At 45.0% G+C, this 27400-nt stretch overlaps 1 protein-coding gene across 1 annotated transcript in view; it reads right to left on the reverse strand.

Moving 5' to 3' along the window:
* Nucleotides 1-18608, reverse strand: part of LOC108555056 (uncharacterized) — a 51937-nt gene extending 33329 nt beyond the window's left edge. Inside the window, exons 1-4 of the mRNA XM_017910540.1 lie at nucleotides 18524-18608; nucleotides 8428-9461; nucleotides 4085-4182; nucleotides 3178-3296 (exon numbers count right to left, since the gene is read on the reverse strand). Coding sequence (XP_017766029.1) covers nucleotides 3178-3296; nucleotides 4085-4182; nucleotides 8428-9461; nucleotides 18524-18608 — 1336 coding nt within the window. The remainder of the gene's footprint in view (nucleotides 1-3177; nucleotides 3297-4084; nucleotides 4183-8427; nucleotides 9462-18523) is intronic.
* Between the last annotated feature and the right edge of the window lie 8792 nt (nucleotides 18609-27400).

Genomic DNA, 27400 nt, shown 5'->3' on the forward strand with positions numbered 1-27400 from the left:
ATTATCATATGTCAATGTCTCCAGTGACAATTGCTCTATCCATTGATCGTTGTACAATTGCTGAAGAACTTAGATGAGGAGCGAACAGATTATTTCAATCGTTATAGTATTGCGTAGTTGGCTATAAAAGGACCTTAGCATGACCATATTTTGTCATGTTGGGGGAGGCTTTCGGGGAAGATATAAGAGAAGGCAAAAGTGGTTAGTGAAGAGTTCTTACGAAGAGTGATTGGAAGAGAATCTTAGGGAAAGTCAACCCCCATAAAAGAATTAGAATTTCCCAAACCTATAAACAAATTAACAATTTGTTTAAACTTCCACTTCCACCTACCAGTTTCGAACCTCCTGCACATCCCTCCAACGAACACGCCGCCAATAGGAGAAAAAACACACCTACCACTTAGACATCTCGACAGCCAATGACAGCAACAGACGAACATACAAAAATACACGACACCAAGAGGACAGACAGTACAAACATCAAAACGACACAAACGACACCACGGTAGAACGCACATCGCTAAGACATATTGTAAATTGCTGTAGATATATTGAAATTAAATTATATTTAAACCGTCAAAAATAGCTTACGTTCTTAGAACGACGTAAACCTTCGCCTGAATTCTTCATACAGTCGACAAGAAGATTCGGACGATACAATTGGAAGAGGGTCTTAGTAGGATTCTCAGGAGTGATCAAAACAGAGTTGTGTAGAGAGGGGTTATTAGTTGCTAGTTGCTTAGTTGTGAGGCATTAGTTGTAACTGGCTGAGTTGTCATTGTGTTGTAGGATTGAGTTGTAGCCTTACGTTGTAGTCGATATAGATTGATATGTTTAATCGTCACTCGCATATTGTTAATATATTATTATCATTCTTAATTAATAAACAGCTTTATTTACCAACCACCACCCAAGTCTCTACAAGATTGTTCGTGCTTAGAACGAAAGCGACCGCGCGCAAGAGGATCGAATGATTTCTTTGCATTACAACCCCTGAAGAAGGTGTCCCCCTAGCAGAGCTCCCGATAAGGAACTGCGACGTAATAAAGGATTTAATAAATCTCTCTTAGCGAAAACAGGAGTGGTGACATGGCGCAGCAAATATTGTCGCAGCTCTCGGCCAGCTAACAAATGGGCCACGATGAACGCTTATCAATCATCGTATTAATCGTATCGATGATGGATCACCGGTCGACGCGATGCTTCTGCCATCGTCCATGGGCTCGTCCACGTTCCAGAAGTCGTTCTCGCGTAACTACCGTTCTCGCGTGACAAATACGCAATTTCGAGGAACACGTGAAAACATTTCGTCGCTCACCCTTCCTTCACGGTTCGACCCCGCTTCGTTTCGAGGAAAAAAGGAACCGTTTATTGGCAACTGTTTATTGGCAGTTTCTGGAGAAGATCCGGGAAGAACGTCGAACCTGGATTCGCAGATTTCCTTGGGTCTGCCAGGTATCCGCACCGCGAAGCGCGATTCCATTACAACCCTCCACTTTGTCGCGAATTCCCTTGTGCAGTTGGCTCGTGATCGCTAATTCAACGAACGCTGTTTGCTTGCCGGTGCGCGCACAGGAACTCGAGGGATGGGACTCGATGAGGAGAGACAGTCGGTATCAGGATGATCAAAGAACTCGTCGCGAGGACGCGTTCGGCGTTTCCTGTCGAATTAACTCTGATCCATTGCCGGTTAGACCTCGGAGGCTCTTAGATCCGTATCAAACATCCCCAAATAAATCGTCTTCTGTCGACACTCGTTTAATCGGGGACGGTCGAGGTTGTTATATCGATTTTGACCCTTGCCGAATATTCATTACGCAGTTATCCCTAGAATTTTGGCCACGAGAGGATCCTGGCGACGGGAGAGGTCAAAGAAATACCAACGGCGCAGCGCCAGACTTGGCAGAAGGCTCGCGGAAGACTTGGCAGGAGCGATGGCGGAAGACTTGGCGGAAGATGGAGATTCGCGTTAGACGAAGTGCAACAGGGATACCGGTTCTCCGGGACGAAGACAGAGGGGGTAAGAGTCGTGTAACAATGTCAGTCTATCCGGGTTTGTTCTGCCCTACTTCGTCCTTACGGCGGCTTTTGTTCACCGACTGGCCCTCCTCGGATCAGATCAGATTACCGGCCACGAGGCGCTTTAGCCGACGAAATGCGGGTTTCCATTGCACCGAATTGGCGACGTAAGGGGATTGGGAAACGCGAGACCCTGGTCCGTAACCCTTTCCAACCCTCGTGTGACCCGTTCGCCCTTCTCTAATGTCGTGCCGCCACTTCCGCTTCGAGCACCCACGCTCACACTTGCGACTCGGTCAAGCCTCTCTCCAGACGCGGATGGGATTTTCCCCGTTGCAACTCGTCGTCTCGATGGACCCAGGTAGGGTGGAGCGAGGGGACGGAAGAGTGCTTTCGTCCATCTCGTTGCTTTGGCGATGGAATTTTATTTATCGGGCACACGTGCCTCTGTTTACCTCTACCTGCTCCGTCGAGTGTGCCTTTGTTCGCAAGGATGGCGAACAAATCGTAGGGAAGTAGATCCAGAAGTGGATTGGAAGGGATCCTGGGTCCTCCAGGAAGTGTCTTAATTATGTTGCAATTTTTGGGGCAAGATTCGGGACAATGGGGTAGATAGTCGAGGGTGGAACGTCTCCAGTGAACGGGAAGCTTGGGAAATGGGGCTATTGAGAGGAAGGTTCGTATTTAGGAGGGTGGATCGGTAGAATCGTTTGGTTGAGTGTATCATTGGATGGGTTCGTTTCAGTGAGCCTTATCGGATGCCAAAATAATTCGGTCGAATAGTAATGTAATCAATCGCGAGGTAGAAAATCAGAGGAAAAATATTCTTCCAGTAGTAGAAGCGTATGATAAGCGACCGAGTAATAAGTAGAACGATACCGCGCATGGTCAGACGCAGGAAATTCTAGGGCAGCTCGTATTTCTTTCGCTTTAACGCGTTTCGAATTACGTTTTGAGCAATCTTCGACGTCGCTAGTGAGAAAATCAGAGCTATTTCGTTATTCGCTTTCTCCCTTTCGTCGAAATTCCATCGATGAACGCTGATACGATTTAAGAGATCAGCGCAGCGAACCGTAGTCGGGGGAAAGAAAATTCAAAAGCGGAACAATGGAGACTAATCGCGGTACTGTTTCAAAAGGATTCAAAAGGCCCACTTACCCGTGACGATGACGTTAATCGTTTTAACCAGGGGCGGATGCGTCCCGACTTGGCACTTGTATATGCCGGAATCCCGCGGGGTTGCGTATAGGATCTGTAATCTCCAATTGTTGGGGTACCTGCGGGGTCAGAAAGAGGAAAATTTCATTTGTCCCTGCTGCGTCACGATTTCTTTTTCAATGCACCGGATTTTTACAGGGCATGAAAGCCGACGAGTTGATCGCAGATCAAGGACACCGAGTCAGCTAATTTTACCAAGTTTCGGTATAGAGATATCGATAAAAATGGCGTTTCGTTTGATTAAAATGGATTTGATACCGGGAATATATTTTCTGATTTCGTTCATTAGTCTTTCTAGTCGGCGGTGCATTGAAAAACAAAAATTACAAAAGCTCTCAAAATTGAAACACGATATTAATATAGATTATGTATATTTCTATTATAGATATTAAAAATTTCGTTCTTTGAATACATCATATATCAAAAACATTTCAATATGCACTGGCTCAATGATTAAGTTCTTTACTATTTTGTAAAACTTACAATTTACTATCTTGTATTTAATTGTAAATTGGTTTCTTTTAATTTTTGACATAGACTACTTTTCATAATTACTGCTATACTACTACGTTATTACTGTATATTTCATTTCACTATTTTTAATGTAAACCAAAGGACTTTCGTCCGTTAATAAAGTATTATTATTATTATTATTATTATTATTATTGTAATTTCAATCGTAAGTCGAGCGTACATAGCTCATCTTTGTGACGTTCGATTAGACTTGAATTTATAATATAAATTCTCGATTTAAGGTGCACATTTGCAACAACATCCACATTAATTTCGGAGACATAATAGGCACGACACCGCGCGTACGCGAACGTCTATAGCATTATGCGCTTACCGGAAGTTGAGACTGATCCTCTGGTCTACGCTGTAAGGAACCATGCCGACGGTGAGCAGCCGAAAGGAGTCCTTGCTGGGCTGCTGCAGCCACGTCACCTGAATTTCCACGCAGGAAATATCTTTCGTTATTGCCTCATAAATCACGGATTTCTCGGCACGGTATAGCCCGTTTCCCGAGAGGAAAAGAAGCGTTGCATTGTTTCTGGTAGACAGCCGCGGAATTAAGCGGAATCTCGTCGAAAGTTAATAATTTCGCGACAAGGAATCGGGCACCCCCACCCCCTAAAGGCTGATTCGTTCGCGAATGAATGCGCCGTGCAATTTCACGCTAAGCGTTCGAGAAACACCGGCTTACGATTCTCGCTCCCTTCTCGCCGTCTTTTCAACGAGTCTCCCGTGACACGGCCATCATTTTCCTCTTTTTTCCCTCCTTTTTCTTTACCCACCCTTCCCGCGGGACCTCTGTTTTATTCCGTACGTGACGAGTGTCGCGACGACGGGATTCAGGCGACGGGTTCGCCGAGGCGTCATCTGTCTCCGCCGAGGTTCACGTTTTCGGTGATGAAACCCTTTCACTTCGGATACTCGTTCGCGTTCAACCGATTAAAATCAAATATTCGAGGTGAGGTATGGATATTTCCATATTCGAATTCGAATACCGAAGGTCGAGTGTCCAAATCGCGATGTTCGAATTCGAATATCCACGGTCAAGTATTCAAATCTCGATGTTCGAATTCGAATATCCACGGTCAAGTATTCAAATCGCGATGTTCGAACTCGAATATCCACGGTCAAGTATTCAAATCGCGATGTTCGAATTCGAATATCCACGGTCAAGTATTCAAATCGCGATGTTCGAACTCGAATATCCACGGTCAAGTATTCAAATCGCGATGTTCGAACTCGAATATCCACAGTTAAGTGTTCAAATCGTGATGTTCGAATTCGTAGTTCTCTACTTGAGCATTCGACATTCAAATTTAAATATTCAAATTCAAAAAATTCGCATTCAGATTTACAGATTTAAATTCGAGTATCAATATTCCAATCAGGAAATTAAAATTCGATCGACGAATCGCGAGAATCAATTAAGAAATTCGACAATTCGAAACGCAAATATAATGTCCACGATCAAGTATGCACTTTGCAATGTTCGAATTCGAATTTCGATATTTCAATAGGGAAATTGAAATTCGACGGATGAAATACGATGGTCAATTAAGAATTTCGACCATTCGGAGCGCAAATATTTCGATTCGAATGCACGAATGTATACGATGGAACGGAATCGTTAAAATTCCGAGTTTAAACAGAGTTAAGGACAGAGTTGGCCAGGATATTTTCCGACACCGAACCGCGCTGCTCTTTCGGCGAACATCGAACGGCCTTTTACCCCGTCGTCCGTTGTAAAACAATAACGTTGACCGTCCGTCGATGTGATTTTCCTTTTGAAAGCGATACGATTTCATCGGCCGAGGGTCGTATCGGCGAGCTCGCTAATCGATCAAACAACAACGCTCCGCGTTGACATCGCGCCAACGTGTTCGGCCAAATATACTCGATAATCGTTCCGTGGCTATCGTTCCCGTTCGTTCGGTTACACCTACCGGTCGTGAAAACCCGGCGAAATTATACGTCGTTAAACGAACAACGTTTTATGCAAATGTCCCGCGGAATCCGGGCTGGATTTGTTAATTAATCGACTGCGAACGAGCCTGAATAGCGGTGTCGAAACGCAATAAGCGTCGCGATGGCGGCGACACGCGTACGCGGCCAGGTGTGCGCGGAATTAGCGTCGATAACTGCCACAATTCCGCTCTGTGTGCGGAACTTCGCTCAAAGAAGAGAGAGAGATGATACTGTCTATCGACGAGGACTGATTCGTTATAGAATTATAGCCGCGCTAACGTAATCTTGAGTGACAGTGTCGCGCGTACAAATACGATTATCAGAAATTACGAGAGAAGATAAGCGAAAATAGGAAGCGATATTGAACTTTAGACGTAACGTAATAAAAAAAAGAAAAAGAAAAAAGAAAAATTGCAAATCTTTTGTACAATGACTGAAATTATTCAATCCATAAATACTACCCCTTTCAAGAAGCTATTGTCCAAACTTAATTATTTCTTCCTCGATAATAAACAAAAGTTTATATAGTTTATATCATTCTAGACTTGAAAATTAATTATAAATAATTTCGCGTTATCGTGTTAAGCCGAAAATTTTTTCCAGGACTAGTAGAATTATATCGCACCGCGTATCAAAGGTACGTTCTCTGAAACTAAGTAGGATAAAGCGACAAGTAACGCGAGATAAAAGTGGCATAATTAATAAAAGTTTATAATTAATCGGAAGTGTTCCATTGTATATTAACGAACAAATCTCGTCTGTTTTAAGAGAATAAAATTAAAAGAAGAAATAACGCATGCTGCTACCATGTCAGTGTACGCTGTTAACGATGGGGTGAGGCAACGCGAGAGAACCACTCCATTTACCTACCACCTCCTTTCATCCCGTTACTCTCCTCATCAGCGGACCATAAGTATCTCCACTGACGGATTTACGACAGCGTTTTTCGCGCTTATCAAAAACCACGACGCCACGACGTTTAGCCATCGCGACGGAATTTCCAAGAGAGAGGCGCGAGCTGGCCGATCCGCTTGCTTCGTATCGCGATTAAATTCGCGCTGGCTGGAGTAACGCCGTTGCTACTCGCTTGATATTCTCCAGGCGTATCGACGGGTGTCGCTTCTTCTCGTTGTCTGCTATGATCGTTCGCGAAAACGACATCGTATTACGTATGCCGCCGAATATGAATCCATCCGCAGTCCCAAGCGACGTTTCTCTTACTCCACCCCCGCGTCCTTCCTGTTTAACCCTCTGTTCTGATCACAACGCGAGAAAATTGATACCTTTACGCCCGACTGTGCCGCGAAGACGCTAACGAATCGTGTTTGCAATTATAATCTTCGCCGTTTCCGATCTCATTTTCCCGCTCGTTGGCTTCATTCGTGATTAATTGCTGTGTCTTCCGACGAGATACTTACGATCGGCTAAGATTTCCCGAAATTTCCCGAAGTTTCCCGAAGTTTCCCGAAGTTTCCCTGAATTTTCCAGAATTTTCCGATTTTTGAAATTTCCCGACATTTTCCGGGTTTTCCGATTTTCTGAAATTTCCCGAAGCTTCCCGAATTTTCCGACTAAATACGATCGGCCAAGATTTCCCGAAATTTCCCTAAATTTTCCCAATTTCCCGAAGCTTTCCGAACTTTTCCGACTAGATACGATCGGTCAAAATTTCCCAATTTCCCAAAGCTTTCCGAACTTCTCCGATTAGATACGATTGGCCAAGATTTCCCAAAATTTCCCTGAAATTACCCGATTTTCAGAAATTTCCCGAAGTTCCTCGAATTTTTCCGAATTTCCATCGCGTTTTCCGCTAATGCGTGATTCGTTTAACACGGAAAGCGTTTGAATTACAGCGTGCTGATTTTCGCGGATTTTTGAGGCGTCGAGAAGAAAAAATGGCGTAAGAGTAAGGTAAAGAAATGTTACCTATGTTATTTTGGTGACTTCGGTATTCGAATTTCGGGTTTTCGAGTAATCCTTTTCCCTCGCTGTCATCGATCACGGGGCGCTCTAATTTGACGCGATCGAATAAATTCGAAGAGAGGCTGTGACGCGCGGGTCCACGCTGCCGGACCAAAGTCCGTAATGGAATAGAAAAATAAAGAGGACGCGAAGTGGATAAAACAATAACGAACGGCGAGGGTTTTTGCCCCGGTTTCACGTGCCACGATATTTTCCTTTTATTCCATTTTATAATAGCATGCATCGAGTCCCGAAAGGGAAATTCAGCCGGCGGAAAGGCACGAAATCGATCCACGTTCTCGCCTCTCCGGCTTCATCATCGCGGCACCTTTTTATCGCGCGACACGGAGATCATAAAAATATAACAAGAGCGTTGCAGCCGGTTTTTCATCATGACATCGGCCGCCCTCTTTCGCGACTAGCATCAGCCACCGCCGCCATTGTCGTGAAAGCAGCGGGATAATAAAGGCACCGCAAAGGCCAACGACGATGGCACAGGCACGCGAAGTAGATAAATTTACGCTTTTGCAAAGCGACAAATTTCGTGTTTCGTTTTGATACAGAAACGAAAGACGAAAACCTTCAATTGCCATTCGAATCTCTGTCTTCGATAAAAAGATGCAAGAAAATTGTAAGAAATATTTCTATATCTCCTCCTGTTTCCTTCTACCACTCTGTACGAAATGGTGACAAACAAGAAGAGTAGAACGAAACACGAGGTTGGTTCTACTACAGAAGAAAACGAATTACCTCCTCCTTGTTACGAAGCATGCCGATCTCGCAGTCAAGTAGAATCGTGGTACCTATCCTGGCAGTGATATTCATCTCCTGATCGTCCTTCTCGAAGTAGGGTCCGAACTTGCCGAAAGCGCTGTCAACGCTCGGCAGCACGAACTTCCTGCCCAACAGTGGCTTCGGGGTGCTGCTGGTACTCGGATCGCCCTCCATTTCGGTCTTGATCGACGGCTTGATCTCGTAGAACACTTTCGTCGACTTATCGCCGGTCAGCAGAAGATTGTTCACCGGTCTGGAATGATCCTTCTTCGGCTGCGAGACGTTTCTCTCCTGCTGCTGCTGCTGCTGCTCGTCACCATCTTTGGTCGCCTTCACGGCAGCCGCGGGCACTTGGAACGAGATCGCCTTGATATCCTCCTGCTTCTTCTGCTCGATCGGTCTCACCTCTGTCACGATGGTCCAGCGGATGGACGCAGTCGTGAAGCCAACCGACTCGTCTCTGAGTGCTTTGTTCGCGCCAGATCCGTCTATCTTCCACACCACGTTCGATATGGCCTCGTCGTCCACCTGGACGTCGTCCAAATCATCCTCGTCTCTCGAACCAGGCATCGGGGCCTCCACTGGGCCGATGCTCGACGCCATGTCCGCTCGATCCGGTCGGGTCGACGCCATCAGAGTCTTGCTCGCGTGACGCACCCTGTTCTCAGCACTGTTGCGTTCTGCCTGTCCGACTTCCAGCTCGAGCACGTCGTTCGGCGCCACTGCGACCGATAACGCGTCGCTCTGATCCCTCTGCGGCTCGTCCACGATCTCGTTCTCCATCCGCGAAACGTTCGCGAGATTTCCGTGATCCGTGGTGACCATCCGAGAGGCTTCGGTCCCTGGACCCTCGCTGGCAGTGTCATCTACGCGAGTACGAAGCGTAACCGCGGTTAGATCATCGACGATGCTTCGGTTCGAGCTCTTCTCGTCCTCCAGAACGCGTCGCTCCTCCTCGTCCACTTCGGGATGATTGATACTGGGCTCGCTGATGGCGCCGCTGTCCGCCTCTGCGGCAGAGAAAAAAGGGGGCAGGTGAGCCGGACGTGTTCTCCATCGACCTCTCCATCCGGTCGTCGCTTCATTTCCGGCGTGAGAAACGGCAGGGTCGGGACCGGTGATACTCGGGGTCGACGACGGAATTTCTCGTGGCTGTCGTAATTGAATGATCGACGAGACGAACGGTGGGATCGCGGGGGTAGAGAGGCTTCCGGAAGTTCCGACTCTCGTGCACGAATAGTTCTCGCGGAAGAATCTATTTGCCCAAGAATACCTCTATTTTTCGATTTGCATCGAATCCAAGATTGCACCGTTGTGGGCGCATATACTCGAGCGGAGTCGAGTAGATTCGTATGTACCGATATCTATATATACTCGAAGGCTGGGAATACCGCGTTTCCGCGCCGATCGATCCGAAAAGTTTCCCAAAACGTGTTCCTCGAGCGCCGGCTTTCGTTACGAGCGGAATCTCCTCTACCCTTCCCCGTGGTCCAACATCTTCAACCGCGTTTTTCCACCGCCGACATTTCGCCGCGCCCGAATGCCCGTTGTTACACCCAGCCGTCGATGCATTTTTTAGTACCCATCGGAAAATGACGTTTTATCATCGCGCGAAAGCGACCCGGTTCTTGCGTTCTATGAATATGTAACTCTGTCTCTGTGCGGCGCGTGACTCGAGTCCGGATAACAAGGAGAGGAGAGAATATCGCAGCCCTCGGGCGGCTCCGCTACACGCTCTATACTTTTCACGAGAACTTTCAACCGAGATACCCGCCATTTGTAATTTTACGTCGAAATGGATATCTCGCGAGCGACCCGAACCGCGTCTCTTTTTCCGCAGTCGCGCCAGGTAGCTCGGGTATCGACTCATTTTTTCACTCTCCCCCCTCCATCTACCACGTACGGACGATTTGTTACCCTCGAATTTCTGTTTTCATCCTATCTCCGTTGCCGCGCTCGTTTTTGCCGCTACGCGACACGGGGTTAATGAAAATTGCGATACGCGCGTGATATTCGGAATTAGAAAACTGGATCTACGAGTGCATTTTGCTGGGAGGAAAAAGGATGTACGGAATGTATGAAGATCGGTTTCAGAATGGTGTAACGTGTTCGTTATTAGCTCCGGAGCGAAGTTTGCGGAGGACGTCTGACAATTTTCTGGCTGTACTACTGCAGCGCAGAAATAGTCTCTTATACGCAGCGGATGAATCTTAGACAGGTTTGATCGCTGTGGCTCGTTCCATTTTCATGTACGTTCAATCTTCCATTGTCTACATCAGTGACTTTCAACTAGTATGTCAAGATACATCGATGCGAAGTAGGGATCTTTGACTTCGCTGATTTTTGAAATATGAAATATCAGACTGATATCGTAGTTCTACCGATATCCTTTCTTCCGGATTGTCAAGTAGAAGAAGATGAAAGATATCAAAGAGATATTGAAATAATTCTAAAATATGCCATGAGAATTTTGAATTAGGTTCTCAATACTCTGTGTGTAAGGTATCGTAGATCTACCAATATCTTTTCCTTCGGATTGTCAAGAAAGAAAAGATGAAAGATGTCAGAGAGACATTAACATGATTCTCAAATATGTAGCGAAAATTTTAAATTAGGTTCTCAACTCCCTGCGTAACAATTATTCGATACAACAGTAACGAATGTACTGTAGCTCTGCCAATATCTTTTCCCTCAGCTTGTCAACTACGAAAAGATGAAAGTTGTCAAAGAAACATTGAAATAATTCTTAAATATGCTGCCAGAATTTTAAATTAGGTTCTCAACACATTGCGTAACAATTATTCGACAGAACACTAACGAATGTACCATAGCTCTGCCAATATCTTTTCCCTCAGCTTGTCAACTACGAAAAGATGAAAGATGTCAAAGGAACATTGAAATAATTCTTAAATATGCTGCCAGAATTCTAAATTAGGTTCTCAACACATTGCGTAACAATTATTCGACAGAACACTAACGAATGTATCGTAGATCTGTCAATATCTTTTCCCTCAGCTTGTCAAGTAAGAAAAGATGAAAGATGTCAAAGAAAGATTGAAATAATTCTCAAATATGCTGCCAGAATTTTAAATTAGGTTCTCAACACATCGTGTAACAATTATTGGACAGAACACTAACGAATGTACCATAGCTCTGCCAATATCTTTTCCCTCAGCTTGTCAACTACGAAAAGATGAAAGATGTCAAAGAAAGATTGAAATAATTCTCAAATATGCTGCCGGAATTTTAAATTAAATTCTCAACACCCTGTGTAACAATTATTCGTTACTCAACACTCTTACAACTACCAGCCCACGTATAATATATTCCCCAATTTCCCACAGGATTCTAAAAAGTAATCCACGAATGCAAAACGAGGGAGGTCGAAAATCACTGGTTCCCATCTCTCGGAGAAGAGTCCTCCCAATCTTCCTCCAATTTTAAACAAGTCCGGAATACAGGAGCAGACTCGAATGACTTCAAACGTAGACTCTAGTCTAGAAGCAAGAATTCTACAACTATTTTTTCATAACGATTAACGCCTGCCGGTTCCGACCCAGGGTCGCGACGAGCAGATTCCCGTGGGAAGTAGTCCGTCTTATCTTGCATTCTTTCCATACGTTCGCGCGAAACTCGCGCCATTTGTCGTGGAAATTATAACGGGGATGAAAATTTCGCAGCGTTCCTCCGTGGCCAGCGTCCGCGGGGCCGTCTTCTCCGGTATGCACTTCCGGCACGAAATGGCCGTCGCGGTGACCGGAAGAATCCCAGACGCTGCCGGCCCTGGTAACAATGCAGTCGCCTAATTTCGCTGTCTCTCGGCCTACCGTGTTGCACTCCTCCGTTCGAAAAATATCGCCATGCCGGAACTTCGTTCTAATGGCCACCGCAGAGGGAAGTTGGCCATGCCGGCCGCTGTCCCACCGATTTACTCGTTTTCATCGCAGCGAGGGAATTTGGTAGTTGGAAAAATAAAATGGAAGTCGAGTGCAGTACATGTGGCACTGTCAGCTGTAATGGAAGGGACCATCGATCAAGAGCATTCGAATTCGCTCGATTTCCAGCGAGTGTGTGGACAAGTGTGTCACTAGTTATGCGGTGTTTAGTTTATCGGTTTATTTTTCTTTCTTTTTTTCGAATGCATTCGATTGCAGGATGGCGGGTAGAAAAATCTGTGGCTGATTACGTAGCACAGTCGACCCCTTTATAACGCGATGTGTCACGTACACATTTCGTTTGTGACATCGCACAGTACAGCGCAAATTGCAACCTAATCCCGAGGGTTGTTAATTATTCGAGTTTACGAATAACCCTCGTCTAACACGAATAATGTTTCAGGTATATCCCCTTATGCCCTAGAGATCACGCGACGAATTTCCACTTGAGAAGGAAAATTTGAGAAAGAAGAGGAAGCGTTTCGCGTTCTGGAGTTCAGATTGCTCCAGATTGGCGCAGCAAGTGCTTGCGTAAGAAAGTAATACTCGGTCGAGGGAGGATTCGTCCATGAAGGGATGTAATTCAAACATTTCGGCGAATACGCGCGGGAATTCGAGAAATGAAAAGAAGCCGAAAGAAGAGGCAGGAGATAAAGAAGCTCGGAGACTGTGGAGACTAAAACCCTACAAAGCAGTATCAGAGATTTTTGTTAGCATTGAAAGGGAGAGAATAAGGGTCGGAGGAATGTTGGCACGATTTTGGAAGAAACGAGGACACTTAGGACGCGAGCTTCGTTTTTCGGCCACATTTCACGGAAGATCAAAGACAGCCTCTCGTCTTTTCTTTCCTCGGCGTTATTGTTTAAACTGGATTCGCGTCCGATAGGCTATCGTCCCTGTTCCTAGTCGATTGAAATCGCAACAGCGAATTTCGCGACGGGAATTCCGTGACTCGTGGTTACGTAACTCTGTTTGCAGCCGAATTCCACGGATACGCGATAAAGCAAGAATTCCTTCGCATGTTCCCCGACTCTGTTCGACTTTTCCGCGACTCTTTCCGCGAGTCTTTGCTATTCCCCGAGCAGACGTTGCGCTTTTCGCGCGATGAACGGAATTCCGTCTACTGTCACGGTCGTTCCACCTTTATCCAGCGCTCCTAGATAACCGTGAGCAGAAAACGCAGGAAAGTGGAAGAATCTACGAGCAGACACGTGCAACTCGAAGATAAGAGAAGCGTTCCGTTATTTTTTCACCACGGTTTTGAGAGTCGTGACAGAAGGGGGTTGTAAAAGCGAAGGTAAAGGTTGACAGGGATGAGAAAGCACGACTCGCATGAGGCCCATCGATGCGTTTACCATATTATACCGTATCAAGGGACGCGCGTGTCATGACCGTGTTTCGAGGAAACCCTGAAATAAACCCTGAAGCAGCCTGAGTGTATGGAGAAGGAGAAGGGGGTGAACTAACAGCTTTTGGCACAATTTAGCGTGCCATTGTCTAGAGTATCCTTAGAGTTCCCTTTTAGGTGAAAATTCTGCGAAGAAAATATTTTCGCAAGTGTTTCGAGACACATTATACTATTAGACACATTATTCATGGAGAATAATTAATGTTGAAAAGCAAGGAAGCTGTGGTGGCATCATTCTCAGCCTTGTCGATAGATGGATTCCTATTTGAAGAAGGTACGAAGTCTTTCTCGCAGGTCCTTGGTGAAAACCTCTCGCTCCTTACATATACAACTTCTAAATTTTCCAATATTATCCCTGTCTAAAGCAGGGTCTGCTAGGTAGCCTTAGCGATGAGTCCACTAACATCCCTTCCTTTCCTATTCATCCCTTCTAGTACCTGCGACCAGACGGCGAGAACAACACTGAAGGAGGACCCCTACAAAGGTAAACAGTGAGTTCGGAACAACCGAGTAATACCCGAAGAAATTATGCCTCTGACGCATTCATAGTCAGCCATATCGCAGACTTTTCTCCTTAACGCAAAAATAAAGAGAATTAAAAAACGTTTAAAAATTCTGTCAAAGTAAATGAAATACAAAATTTGAAATCAGTTAAATTCACCATATCGGAAACTAGAAAAGGGTATCCATATAGAAACTACGCGAATGGGCACGAATGGTGACCAAATAGTGACTAGCAAATGACACTGCGAATTTCTTTAAGACGAATGTTTCCACCTCGTTATTCTCGGAACACTCGGAACCTGTCGGATACCAAGGAATCGGATCACGAAAGTCCGGCAAGCCGGTGTAATTTCCTCAACAACGTCGTAGATTAGGCGTCGAGGAGCGTGCGCCGCAGTGGCGCCAAAAAACGCGCAGAAGAAGCGGTGGACGCGCGAAAAAGTTGCGCTAATTTGCGGTAATTACCCGACAAAGTACGAGCGATCGGTCACGTAACTTCGCTTAATTGTAGAACGCTGCTCATCCATCATAATTTGCCGATTCCGCTGCCGGATTTGCGGCTGCCCGAGAATTTCGCGGATTATTTTTGCCACCCCAGCTCTCCACCCAAGTTTTTCCCCTCGTTACTCGCGACTCCTTTTCTTCCGGTTTATTTTGCCGCACCCCTTGCGCCAATCTCGCGAATATCGAAGGAAAATGTTTACCCTTGTGTTTCAGGATCTTCCACTACGTCGACGTAGTAGTCGTACGAAGACGAGTACACGTGGCACGATTCTACGAGGTAAGGCAAGGCAAGGAAAGGTGACTGGAAGTCGCAGGTACAAAGTCATGGAGGGGTAAGGAATAGCTCTAAAGTCGAATGGCGAACGTTTGAGGACCATAGACTAGCTCGAGTGTGTAGAAGTTGGACCCCAGAGTGGTCAAAAATCGATTGCAACTCGCGAGGAGTCTTTGGAAGCAAATCTGGGGGTCGAAATTCGAGACGAGGGTGGAAAAATGATAAAAATCGATGAGATCCAGAGGAGTGGGGGAAGAATCGATTGCCGAGGTCCACGATACCCAGGAATAATTTCTTTCTCGGTGCAGGTAGCATTCCTCGAGTATACTACTTGTGCCAACCCTGCAGATATCGAAGGTAAATGTTTACCCACGTATTTCAGGATCTACTCTGGCACGCTCGTTCGTGCGAGAGCGAGGAGTAAACACGGTACCATTCTACGAAGGAAGTCGAGGTAACCGGAAGTCACGGGCAGAAAATCATAGAGGAGTTACGAGTAACTTGGAAGCTGAACGGCGAAGTCTGAAGAGTTATAGATACATCTGAAGCTTGGCTTCCAGACCGGACTAAATTCTGAAAGATCGAGTAATCGAGAAAGGAGAGTCGATTCTCGGGGATCGCGATATCCAGGTACGAATATTTCTTATTAAGTGGTTATAACGCAAAGGAATAGTAGTCAGTGGAAACGGTGGAAAAAATGTATAGATGTTCACTAACCCCTTGCACTACCCTGGGATTAAGACCACGAGTCAGACTCGAGATATTCATGTTTGGCCTGAAATGTCGATAACGAGTCACACTCGTGATATTCACGTTTAGCCTGAAATGTGCATCACGAGTCAGACTCGTGATATCCACGTTTGGCATGAAAACAAGCAACGAGCCTGACTCGTGATATTCAAGTTTGGCCTAAAATTTTCATCACGAGTCAGACTCGTGAAAATAGTGCAAGGGGATAAACGGGCAAACGGTTAGAACTGACCTCTTTAGGGTCACAAGACGTCTCTAGAAAACGGGAGACAAAGGACAAAATACAGGGAAACGGATCGCCCCCATATTGTTAGGATGTAGAGATTACTTTATTATTTAGTTTTTACTATAATATTTCTCTTTTTCGATATCAATGACAACGTCGTTGTCGATTCGCGTCCTGGGAACGGAATATCGAAATATCGTTTCATTTTCGACCGTGGCCGCGATTGATCTTCGGTAGGCGGGTTGTTTGCGCGTAAACGAATTTTAGAGATTATTTCCGGCCGGCAGGCCGCGTCATAAAAAGCGACGAACTGTGATCTCTCTTCGCGTTATGTGCTTTTTTCGCCCGATCGATCGAGCACGGTAAACGGTCAAAGCGTTTATCGGCCGGCCGAACGGAATCGCTTACGCGGCGATACGCGCGAGCGGAGTAAATAATCGCGTTCGTCGCGAAAATTCACAGGACTTTGCGCGTCTCCGCCGATAACCGATAGGGAAGACAGCCTATCCGATGGCGGGGTGGTAGGAATTATATCCTCCGACTTCGTTGCGATTCGCTGAAGAAGGCAACTAAATTGTCTATCGGTTATCCGCTCACTCTCGAATATTCTGGAGAGAAGTGAGAAGAGAGAAACTTCGATGCCATAAAATTGTTGATACTTTCGGCGATGACGTACAAAAATTCACGAGCAGCGAAGGACTCTAGCAAAGGAATAATAAACACAGACATCGGTTTCGACTTAGGAGTTTAGGACGATGTCTAGAGTGCGCGTGGGCGGATGGGTGATCACGTGCAAAGATTCTACGAATGAGATATTTATGACAGGGTCGAGTGCAAGCAATGAACGAAAGTCTAGGAATGCGCCCGAGTATCTGAAGTACCTGGCTCAGGTTGCGTAGGAAATGAGTGATCGTAATATATATTACCATCCAAATACGTTTGTACCCTACTGTCACACCTCACTGTCACGAAGTCCGAAGTACCAGACAGTGAGACTATCGTAGTGTGGGATTGCGCGCAGCGAAGGACTCTAGCAGAGGAATAATAAACAGAGGCATAGGTTTGGACTTAGGAATTTAGGACGATGTCTAGAATGCGCGTGGGCGGATGGGTGATCACGTGCAAAGATTCTACGGATGAGATATTTATGACAGGGTCGAGTGCAAGCAATGAACGAAAGTCTAGGAATGAGTCCGAGTGTCCGAAGTACCTGGCTCAGGTTGCGTAGGAAATGAGTGATCGTAATACATATTACCATCCAAATACGTTTGTACCCTACTGTCACGAAGTCCAAAGTACCAAACAGTGAGACTATCGTAGTGTGGGATTGCGCGCAGCGAAGGACTCTAGCAAAGGAATAATAAACAGCGGCATCGGTTTCGACTTAGGCGTTTAGGGTGACCACGTCCAAGGATTCTACGGATATTTATCTACAACTGGGTCGAGTGGAAGCAATGAACGAAAGTCTAGGAATGCGCCCGAGTGTCCGAAGTACTCTGCGTGGCTGAAAAGAAGTCATCTCGTTCGGCTGCGGAACAAGAAGGGTATTTCACTTGTTCCGCCTACACTCTCGCTAGTAATACCCACTCTTCTATGACACTCCTAAAACTACTACTTCCAAGTTCGGTAACGAGATACGTTAACATAGGCGTAAGACATCCAAAAGGCGAAAGAAATGTTATCTCAGAGTTAACTTACAATGAATGGGAAGCACTACTACGCCAGGCAAGAAACGAAACGACACCAAATGGATTGTACCTGACTCACCAAAGGCGAGGTTACATGTTAGATTTTAAATAAGCGTGCTAGGGCGCGGAGAAGGTAGAAGGCAGAATGTGTGTAGTCGAGACGTAGTGAATAAAGAATCGTATGCTCGGGAGTTAGAATTGAGAGAAACTCAGTGTAATATTTTAGATACATAAACCTGTTTTGTTATTAAACAGGAGATGTTGTTTATTAAACGCGTAGATCTCTGTCAGAAATCCTACAAAATTATCCCGTCCTGTATTCCATTATAAATTTTTCAAATTTTACACAACGGTCATTGAGAGTAAACCCCTTACTCCTTGAAGAGTTATGAAATGAGTAGCAAACGCCCTGACCTGAATTAATTTAACAAATTGAACAAAATTTCTCTCTTATCCTAAAAGATGGCAGGACATTCAGACAAAACTTTCCAAGCTCCAACAATTTCGAAATTTATGCATGTTTTATTACGTCCGTAGTTCAGCATGCATATTATATCGTGACGTCATAGAACGTCTGCAGGGGTGAAATGATTAAATGGCAAAAAGAATTACGCGCGTTATGATATTTTAATTTAAAATTAATAATCAGGGGATGGAAAACTGGTACAATTTTTAAAAATATAGAAGAGGTCGAAGGTTTCATCGCGCGGAGAAGAATAGCTAGATTTTACACCGCGAGATGAAAGACACGAGGAAAAATAGCGAAACATGGCGGAAACTCACCTGACGGCGTGGCAGTGATCATGACGGAGACAATGGCGATGACGCCGAGCGCCGATGCAGTCGGCCGCATTCTCCAACCGGTCATATCGAGGATCCGCTCGCTCTCAGCCTTCAGGGATCTGCTCCATCTCGTTCATCTTCGCTCTAAACGTAAACAGCGGAATTGCCGCGTTAAACCATTACGGTGGAAGAAGCACGTCGATGGAAGCTCTCGTAAAGTCGACCGTAATCGACGTCGCAGAGCTTGGCTGCCTTCCGTCAGAGATTTCCACGCTTTCGTCTACGACTCTGACGAATCTGCCGCGATCGTCGACCAATCGGCTTTACGAGGATTCTTCTCTTAAGATTACGTTCAAACTCGTGGAAATTTCGTGGAATTGCGCGGTATAACGCGTCGATCGTTACACGAATCGCGTTCCATCGACGATTTATTTCCCGTCAAAAATAGTTTCGACAGCTCCTTCGCCTTAATTCGAAGGAATTCGTCTCCTTAGATGGGCCGGGACGTTAATGAAATTCCGCGGTCGCTGCGCGTCTGGCCAGCGTTTAATTAAGAGAAACTTTCCACGGCGACGGTTTTTAAACTTCCCGCCGAATTGGACTGGCGGCGTGCAGCGTATTTTCCAGCAATTTACCGGATTCCATTCCCCGTTGCTTCCACCGCGACATAGTTCTCGGAGATCGAATCGCGTGCAGGGAATTTCGCGATACACAAACTATTTCTCCCTTATTCCGCGTCCGGATCCATCGCGTGGCCGGGCTACAACTACCCCGATAGCGGTTAGAAATTGGGGGAAACGTTTCGCTGGAAAAACCATTCGTTCCCGACTAATATTTCAACGACCGGTTAAACCCGGCTACTCTACAAATTCCAACGAGTTGCCATACACGTCCAGGCCAGATTTTCACGGGAGACCGATCAATTTCACCCATCATTTTCGCCGATGTATCGAAATTACGGGCCGCTGTTGGCCCTCGACTCGTTAGCCAACTCGAACGCGCGTGTTTCCACGGAACATTCGAGCCGGGCGCGGAGTTGCGAGCATACAGTGACACCCCGACACAGAATCGTACGTATCCCGAAAATTTCGACCACACTGCGTCCCGTGGGACTCTATGAACCACCCCGAAAACGCGACAATGTTTGCACCGCTAGCTCGCGCGCGCTCCGGACATCTGTAACGTTATTACTCGGGTAAGCGTGATATATCAAGGGGTGCCGAAACGCGCGAGGGAAGATCTCGATGTATTTCTTCGACGATTCGAGTCGGTTACCGGGGTCGAGAAAGTAGCTAGAGATTTGCATTTCGTGATATACGAATACGCGTGGAGTCGCAGGGAGTGTCTTCTTATCGGGGGTGGTTTTAATATCCGGGAGGATACAGCGAAAATTATCGCGTGATCAGTTTGGGGAGAACTCTGAAATTAATGGGACGTTGTTATGGATATATATAATTTTCTTTCTTAAAATTAGAACGTGCAAAGATAATAATTTGTTAATAAATAAATGGAATGTAGCCAGTGAAATGACTGGTTAGAAAATTTGTCGGTTGATGATGGCTTTGAGGGGAATATTGCGTTAGTGGTGGATGAAATATTAATAATAAGAACAATTCTTCATTTAATTACAAAGATTATCAAATACAAATATTAAGTTTAAATGTAATTAATGAGTTAAATGTAATAATGATCGCAATCATATGCTCACACTATGCTCTTACTATTGAGAAGACCTATGCCAAATCACTTTCGTTTTGTTCTTTCTTGTTTCATATATTACATTAACATACACAATTCACACACACCTCAATTTCCACGTATTGTTCCTTAATTATTTATTTATTTATTTGTAAACGGACTGGAAGCTCTTTATGCACATAACTGTGTAAACATAAAATTGCACGCGATACGTAAAAGAAACAGAAGAACAAAGGTTTTACAATTTCTAGAAAGCCTGTGTACTTGTAAAATTATTGTATAATTTATTAGTTATTAGTTATTAACTATTCATAGTTATTGTATAATTGTGGTGTTTCGCAATTGACGTTAAAAATCTTGTAGAGAACCGGTAAAGAAGTCAATGCTTTGACGTTTTATTTGGATGTATGTATACGATATGAAAGTTAAGACTAATCTTAAAAATTATCGATTCAGAGTAAAACGACTAGCTGATGTAGCAGCTGATGAGCTAACTTGAGATGACTAACTGTCAGCCCAGTAAAAATCGACCCACTGACTACCGCTGTTCAGAACAAACTGATCAAATTGTAATCCGACTAAATATATTGTCTAAATCAGACTCACATCCTGGCAAACTTATTTAAACCTCGCACTCTGTCTTCTTTCATACTCGTGATCGCTGTTTATTGTCTTCTATTTTCGAGGAACGGCCCATGCGTTCCCACGCACTCTGCAGTCATACCTACACAAAAGGTACTGTCACAGGCAGTGACCTTATACCCTAATCACGCCACGCTCGCAATTCTCACATTACTTATATAAGAAACGAACGGAAAATACTCGCCATGAGTTACCCGTACCCTCTGTCAGGAGCGTAGTAATCTACCATAGCCCCACAGCTTTACGCGAATCGGCCAAAAAGCAGTGCAACGAAGAACGCGTCAGTGTACCAGCGTGACCTAACCAAGGTTACACTGAAGTTACCGAAGCTCGCGGTAGCCTAAACGCCACAAGTCCAGGAAACGTTCGCGACGTCTCGACGTGGCGATTAATTCCCTGTCAATGTCACCGCAGACATCCAGTCAAGACGTCGAACCTCGACTCGATTCTTCCACTCCGATTCTCTCGATCTATCAATTAAACAGACCAGCACGCGTCGCGGTGACCTTCAACCCCACCCAGCAGCCCTAGGTCGCGAATTGCGATTTTGGCAGCAGCCAGGCACTGCAAGAGACACGTCTGCGAGGGACACCGCAATGCCGCAGTCGCTCGTGACAAATCTCGGCTGACTTGCAATTGTAATGTTTAATCAGACGCGTAATTATGTCTACGGGCCGACGCTGCAGCCACTCGCGGGCCACAGACGAATGAAATTTCCCCTGGCAAGTCGAATATTCGCGAGGACGAGATTTACCACGGTCCACACGCGCTCGCTTCCGGCCCTTCCGCGCCACGCGCTCCGCTTCCGCTCGCGCCTTTCCTCCCACGCCCTCTTCCGCCCCTAACGAACGGCCCTGCCACCCTCGGCCGCCGTTTTCGACCGTTTAATCGGCCAGCGCGTGGGTGTTGAACTTGGTTAAACTTTCGCGCTTACCAGCGACGTATATCCCGACAGACTTTTTCAGCCCTCGCTTTCAAGTTTTCTAACGACCTTTTAATGCCTACCGCCACTGCTTCGATGCCCCTTTCAACGTTTTTCTACCCGTTTCGCCTTTATCGCTGGGTCGTGGAATAGTCTTCAACGTGTTCGCACGAAATTTATTTTACATAACGCCGTATTTTTATATTTTGCTCTTACTGTTAATCCTTGAAATACCGTTTCCGGTATTCCGTTTATCTTTTTGTTTAGGACAGACTGTGTATCTAAATGCGAGAGCTCTGAAATTTTACAAGTACCAGTGCTGCGGCCCTAGGACCGCAATGTCCCAGGTCAAGTGGAGGACTGGTTTATGTCCTTATTGTCAGCGTCCCTTGACTTCTATACACTCATTGTCACTCAAGCCACCACTTGGGTAAACCGTAACAAGCAACGATATATCACCCTTAAGACGACAGGCATAAGGACCCAGATTGTTTAAACAACCACCACTACCGAAAGACGATGGAGCTAGCACACACCCCAATATTATTCGCAACCAATCAGCAGACAGACGAAGCTTATAAAACCACCGACAGAGAAGTCACGATGAGAGTTCTTCTAAAATACAGTCTACTTAACACTTCGAAGCTAGACACAACCTTCCTCAAAGAACCGTACGTTACTAATCGTTGTCAATTAAGATCGACCTAGTGACGATATACATCGTGTTTAATTTTCTGCCAAGGGGTGGAGTAGACAGTTTTCAAAAGCTTCCTGACAATTTGACGGATTTATTTATACCCCAAACACTGTCAAAATCTGGAACAGTTTTGTATTACAGAGTATTGTATTACAATCTCTGATAGTTCCTCACAGAACTAATTAAAAACTGTCATTATCGATACTCGAGTTGGTACTGTGCATGCCTCGCGAGAAGCGAACTAATCAGTGGGAATAACAGAGAGACATGTCGTCCAATGTTCCATTAGATAAATCGGTCACGCATACCAACCCTTTGCACTCGAGTGGTGACTCTCACTCACCGTTTGCTTTAATACTATGAATCTCGAGTAACCAATATGAAGCAATAACTAGATTAAAATTACACGTGAAATATTGAAATAAAATACGCGTGATTTTCCTTTTTATTTTACCATAAATGGTATCACCGAGCTTAGGAAAATATAAGAAAAGCTTCGAATTGTTATACATTTATCTCCCCCAATTGAATGTGCAATGAAGACTAATCGTCGCCAACTAAGATCGACCTAGTGACGATATACACTTACCGCTGTCAATTTTTCGACTGGTTTCATTCCCTCCGTCCGTTTTGTAGAATTAACACTTTGCACTGTGATTTAAATTCCCATGGCACGTGCCATAGGGAACAGCAAGGTCGGTCACAGATTGAGCAACCGCGTCCGAACGCGACGAAGAATAACACGCAACTGAGCAGGAAAACATCTGCCGGTTCGAGCCAGACTATGTTTACGTTGGAGCCTGTTTACAACCACATCTCCCACTACGTCGTGTTTAGCCCGATTTTCTTACCACGAACTTCACGAGGTATTGTAGACGAAGAGATTAACCTTCGAGCGGAGACCACTGTTTTCATAGCACAAATGGTAACGCGAAATGAAATTCACGTTATTGACAGCCTTATCAATAGCGGTGACTTGAAGTCAAATTAACTGCTTAAACACAGGACCTTGACGCAACATATACTGATATTTTGTTCTCACTGTCGTATTTCCTGGATAAATTTCGCTGATGCATACTATTAACGCTTGCAAAGTTCATCACGACATATTCGAAATTAACGATTCAATAGTTTTGCAAAATTTATTATTAATAGGGCTGACACGATATCAGTTTCACGTCCAGTATCCTTAGATGAAGGTGCGAGGGCCCTCCATGGGGGTTATGAAGATATTTTGTTCTCACTGTCGTATTTCCTGGATAAATTTCGTTGATGCATACTATTAACGCTTGCAAAGTTCATCACGACATATTCGAAATTAACGATTCAATAGTTTTGCAAAATTTATTATTAATAGGGCTGACACGATATCAGTTTCACGTCCAGTATCCTTAGATGAAGGTGCGAGGGCCCTCCATGGGGGTTATGAATGATTAAGTCTAGTGGTTTCTACGTGCTGACGGTTGGTATCCTGATGGCTGTCATGCTATGATAGGTGGAAGGACGCAAGGAAGGAATGCGTTACGTCCTAGGTCTGCTAGTGGACTCGTCAGTAAGGCTTTGCAATGGACCCTGTCTTAGATGAGGGATACTTAGGTAGCATAGGAACACTTGTATTTATGGGGTTCGAGGATTCACCGAGGACTAGCACCTAGCAGTGCAAGTGCGAACGTTGGTCGCTACAAAGGTACGTATGTTCTACTTGCATTAATTATTATTCGTCACTTCACTTGAAATCGTTACTATTGTATTTTCTGAAAAGTTCAGTGGTTCCTACGAGCTGCTGGTTGGTATCCTGATGGCTGTCATGCTATGATAGGTGGAAGGACGTAAGGAAGGGATGCGTTACGTCCTAGGTCTGCTAGTGGACTCGTTAGTAAGGCTTTGTAATGGACCCTGTCTTAGATGAGGGATACTTAGGTAGCATAGGAACACTTGTATTTATGGGGTTCGAGGATTCACCGAGGACTAGCACCTAGCAGTGCAAGTGCGAACGTTGGTCGCTACAAAGATACGTATGTTCTACTTGCATTAATTATTATTCGTCACTTCACTTGAAATCGTTACTATTGTAGTTTCTGAAAAATTAATAGACACGAATTTTTTAAATTTCTTTCTCGCGATATTCTGAGTTATAATTCGCTAGGTTGACAGCAAGGAAACGTCTTTCAAGAATTAACCTTGATCTACTAGATCGTTTCCCACGCGAAAATCGCGCGGGGCGGGTTCGCTGTCGAAAAATCCGCCGTTTTTGTCACGTGATTTATTTGCGAACGAGGACGGCGAGAACCTCCAGGCTGATGTTATTAGAAAAGTTGAAAAAAGTTTCGCAAGTTTATACGCTTTCACGGCGAGAGGCTGGAAGCTGCTCGGGGTTTCGAGCTGTTTTAACTTCGGGAGCGAACGCCGAAGAAGGGAGTGGCCGGTTTGTTTTCCCGGCCGCGTCAAAACTGGGGTGCTTTCTAATTTAAATCGCGAGCAGCCTGTATCGCGCACCCTTAAGTTGTTTGGCTGCTAGAGCCGCTCCTCCGATGTGTACCGAGCTTTTCTGCTCTATTGGGTACTCTCTGATACGCGTCCTCGAGTATCGATCACGATCCTTCATTCGTCGGAAAGATCGTTTCGTCAGGATCGTCACAGGTCATGTCGACTTGTCATTAACCCTTTCACTGCAAACAGCGCCTCTAGGCGCTCAGATAGAGTTGCTCTCTCCGAGGGAGCAGTGTCTTTGAGCGCAGTGCATTTGTTATCAGTAACTAACTGCCAAATAATTAAAAATAATTAAATTAAATCGTTCATTTTTGATGTGCTAGCAGCATACGCTTCTTGTGCAAAGATTTTTTCACATAATTGAATATAATTCTCCGCGCAGTTCAGAGAGCAATTCATTTCTGAGCTCTTTGCAGAGGAAGGATTAATCTCTGTCTGTGTCTCGAGTTCAAAAAATTCTAATCTCTCTAACTCATAAGGTTTTCGATCCTCTGTTCCTCAAAATAGTCATTGACTTCTGCATTGACGAGTCATGAATCTCTGTCTTAAGAAATTTTAATTAACACTTTTCAAATCTTCATAATTATTTTATAACAATGCTTCAAATATCTGAACGATTCCTGGGCTTAAAAAATCCTCATAATCATGCCTCAGAATTCTGACTTCGCAAATCTAAGTGACTGCTTCAAATCTCTAAGAAATTCTTATTCCATTAGCATGTCTGTGTCTCTAGTTCAAAAAATTCTAATCACTGTAACTTATAAGGTCTTCGATCCTCTGTTCTGCAAAATAGTCGCTGATTTCTGCATTCACGAGTCTTAAGAAATCTGAATTATCACTTCTGAAATCTTGATAATGATTTCATAATAATGTTTCAAATATCTGAACGATTCCTGGGCTTAAAAAATCCTCATAATCATGCCTCAGAATTCTGACTTCGCAAATCTAAGAGACTGCTTCAAATCTCTAAGAAATTCTTATTCCATTAGCATGTCTGTGTCTCTAGTTCAACAAATTTTAATCACTGTAACTTATAAGGTCTTCGATCCTCTGTTCTGCAAAATAGTCGCTGATTTCTGCATTCACGAGTCTTAAGAAATCTGAATTATCACTTCTGAAATCTTGATAATGATTTCATAATAATGCTTCAAATATCTGAACGATTCCTGGGTTTAAAAAATCCTGATAACCATTTCTCAGAATTCTGACTTCACAAATCTAAGTGGCTGCTTTAAATTTCCAAGAAATTCTCATTCCAGTAGCAAAGTCTTTACTTCCTGTTCCATTCTCGGGTACTATTTACTCTTCTTTTTGGTCAGAGTGATGGTCCACTGACGTCACTTCTGCCAGATATGGAAGAGGCGAACCTAATTCAACAGTGACTTGAACAGTCGCTCGGAGAGTCGAGACGTCTGTGAGACGTATTCCAACTCCCTACAGAGACTTTCTCGAGTTTCCACCGTTAAGTGGTCGTCTCCGAGCTCGTCTCGTACAGATAACGGATCTAAATCATCCCCTCCCCGTTATTAAAATATTTATACACCACCACCGTTCGCCGAAGCGTGTTCCACACATCAACGAACTCGAAGAAACTCACCGTGTGGCAAGCGGTTGAAACTAGGTCTGGAAAGTAGCCGCGACTCCATCCGAAAAATCACGTCTGCGAATCGGGTCAGACACTTCTGTTCCATCGACGCGACGCAATCAAAGAGTTGATTCCTTCCAGTCTTCCAATTTCCACCGCGAGTTCCTCGGCTACTCGCGAGACCAACCCGACCTTTTCCCATTCGTTCTCGCGGGACGAAACATCGGAACTCCGTCGAAGGAACTCACCGAACTCGATTCGACGCAAATGATCGAGATCGCCGAACTTCGTGGCAATTTATTCGCGAAATTCCAAACGATAAAATCCGCCGTATTTTCCTGCGAATTCCATCATCCGCGAAGCATTAGTTCGGCGAAACCGGCTAATAGAATATAAAATTCGCACGCGTTACCAGAGTAGGAGAAATGGCGCGAGTTTTGCTAGAGAAGACATATTGGGAATTAGAAGGATCCTAACTCGCCATTGCGAGTAGATAGAGAACTAGAAGGGTCCCCAGGGACTGGCGCTAGACTAGGGCCAAAGGATGCTAACTTTTGGCGTTAAATTAAATCCCTCACAAAAGGGATCAAACGTGATCTGTCGCATGCGAAAAATATTCAGCGACTGATGATGAAAAGAAGTCATAGCTCGCGGATTATTCCGCGCTCGGTGATAGGAGACAGTCGCGGGTTCGCGGATTATTCCGCGCTCGGTGATAGGAGACAGTCGCGGGCTCGCGGATTATTCCGCGCTCGGTGATAGGAGACAGTCGCGGACTCGCGGATTATTCCGCGCTCGGATGGAAATGGGTTAACGTGTTAAACCGTGCCAAGAACGTACGTT

Source organism: Eufriesea mexicana, unplaced genomic scaffold, assembly GCF_001483705.2.
Source record: "Eufriesea mexicana isolate 0111107269 unplaced genomic scaffold, ASM148370v2 scaffold106, whole genome shotgun sequence".
NCBI lineage: Eukaryota > Metazoa > Arthropoda > Insecta > Hymenoptera > Apidae > Eufriesea > Eufriesea mexicana.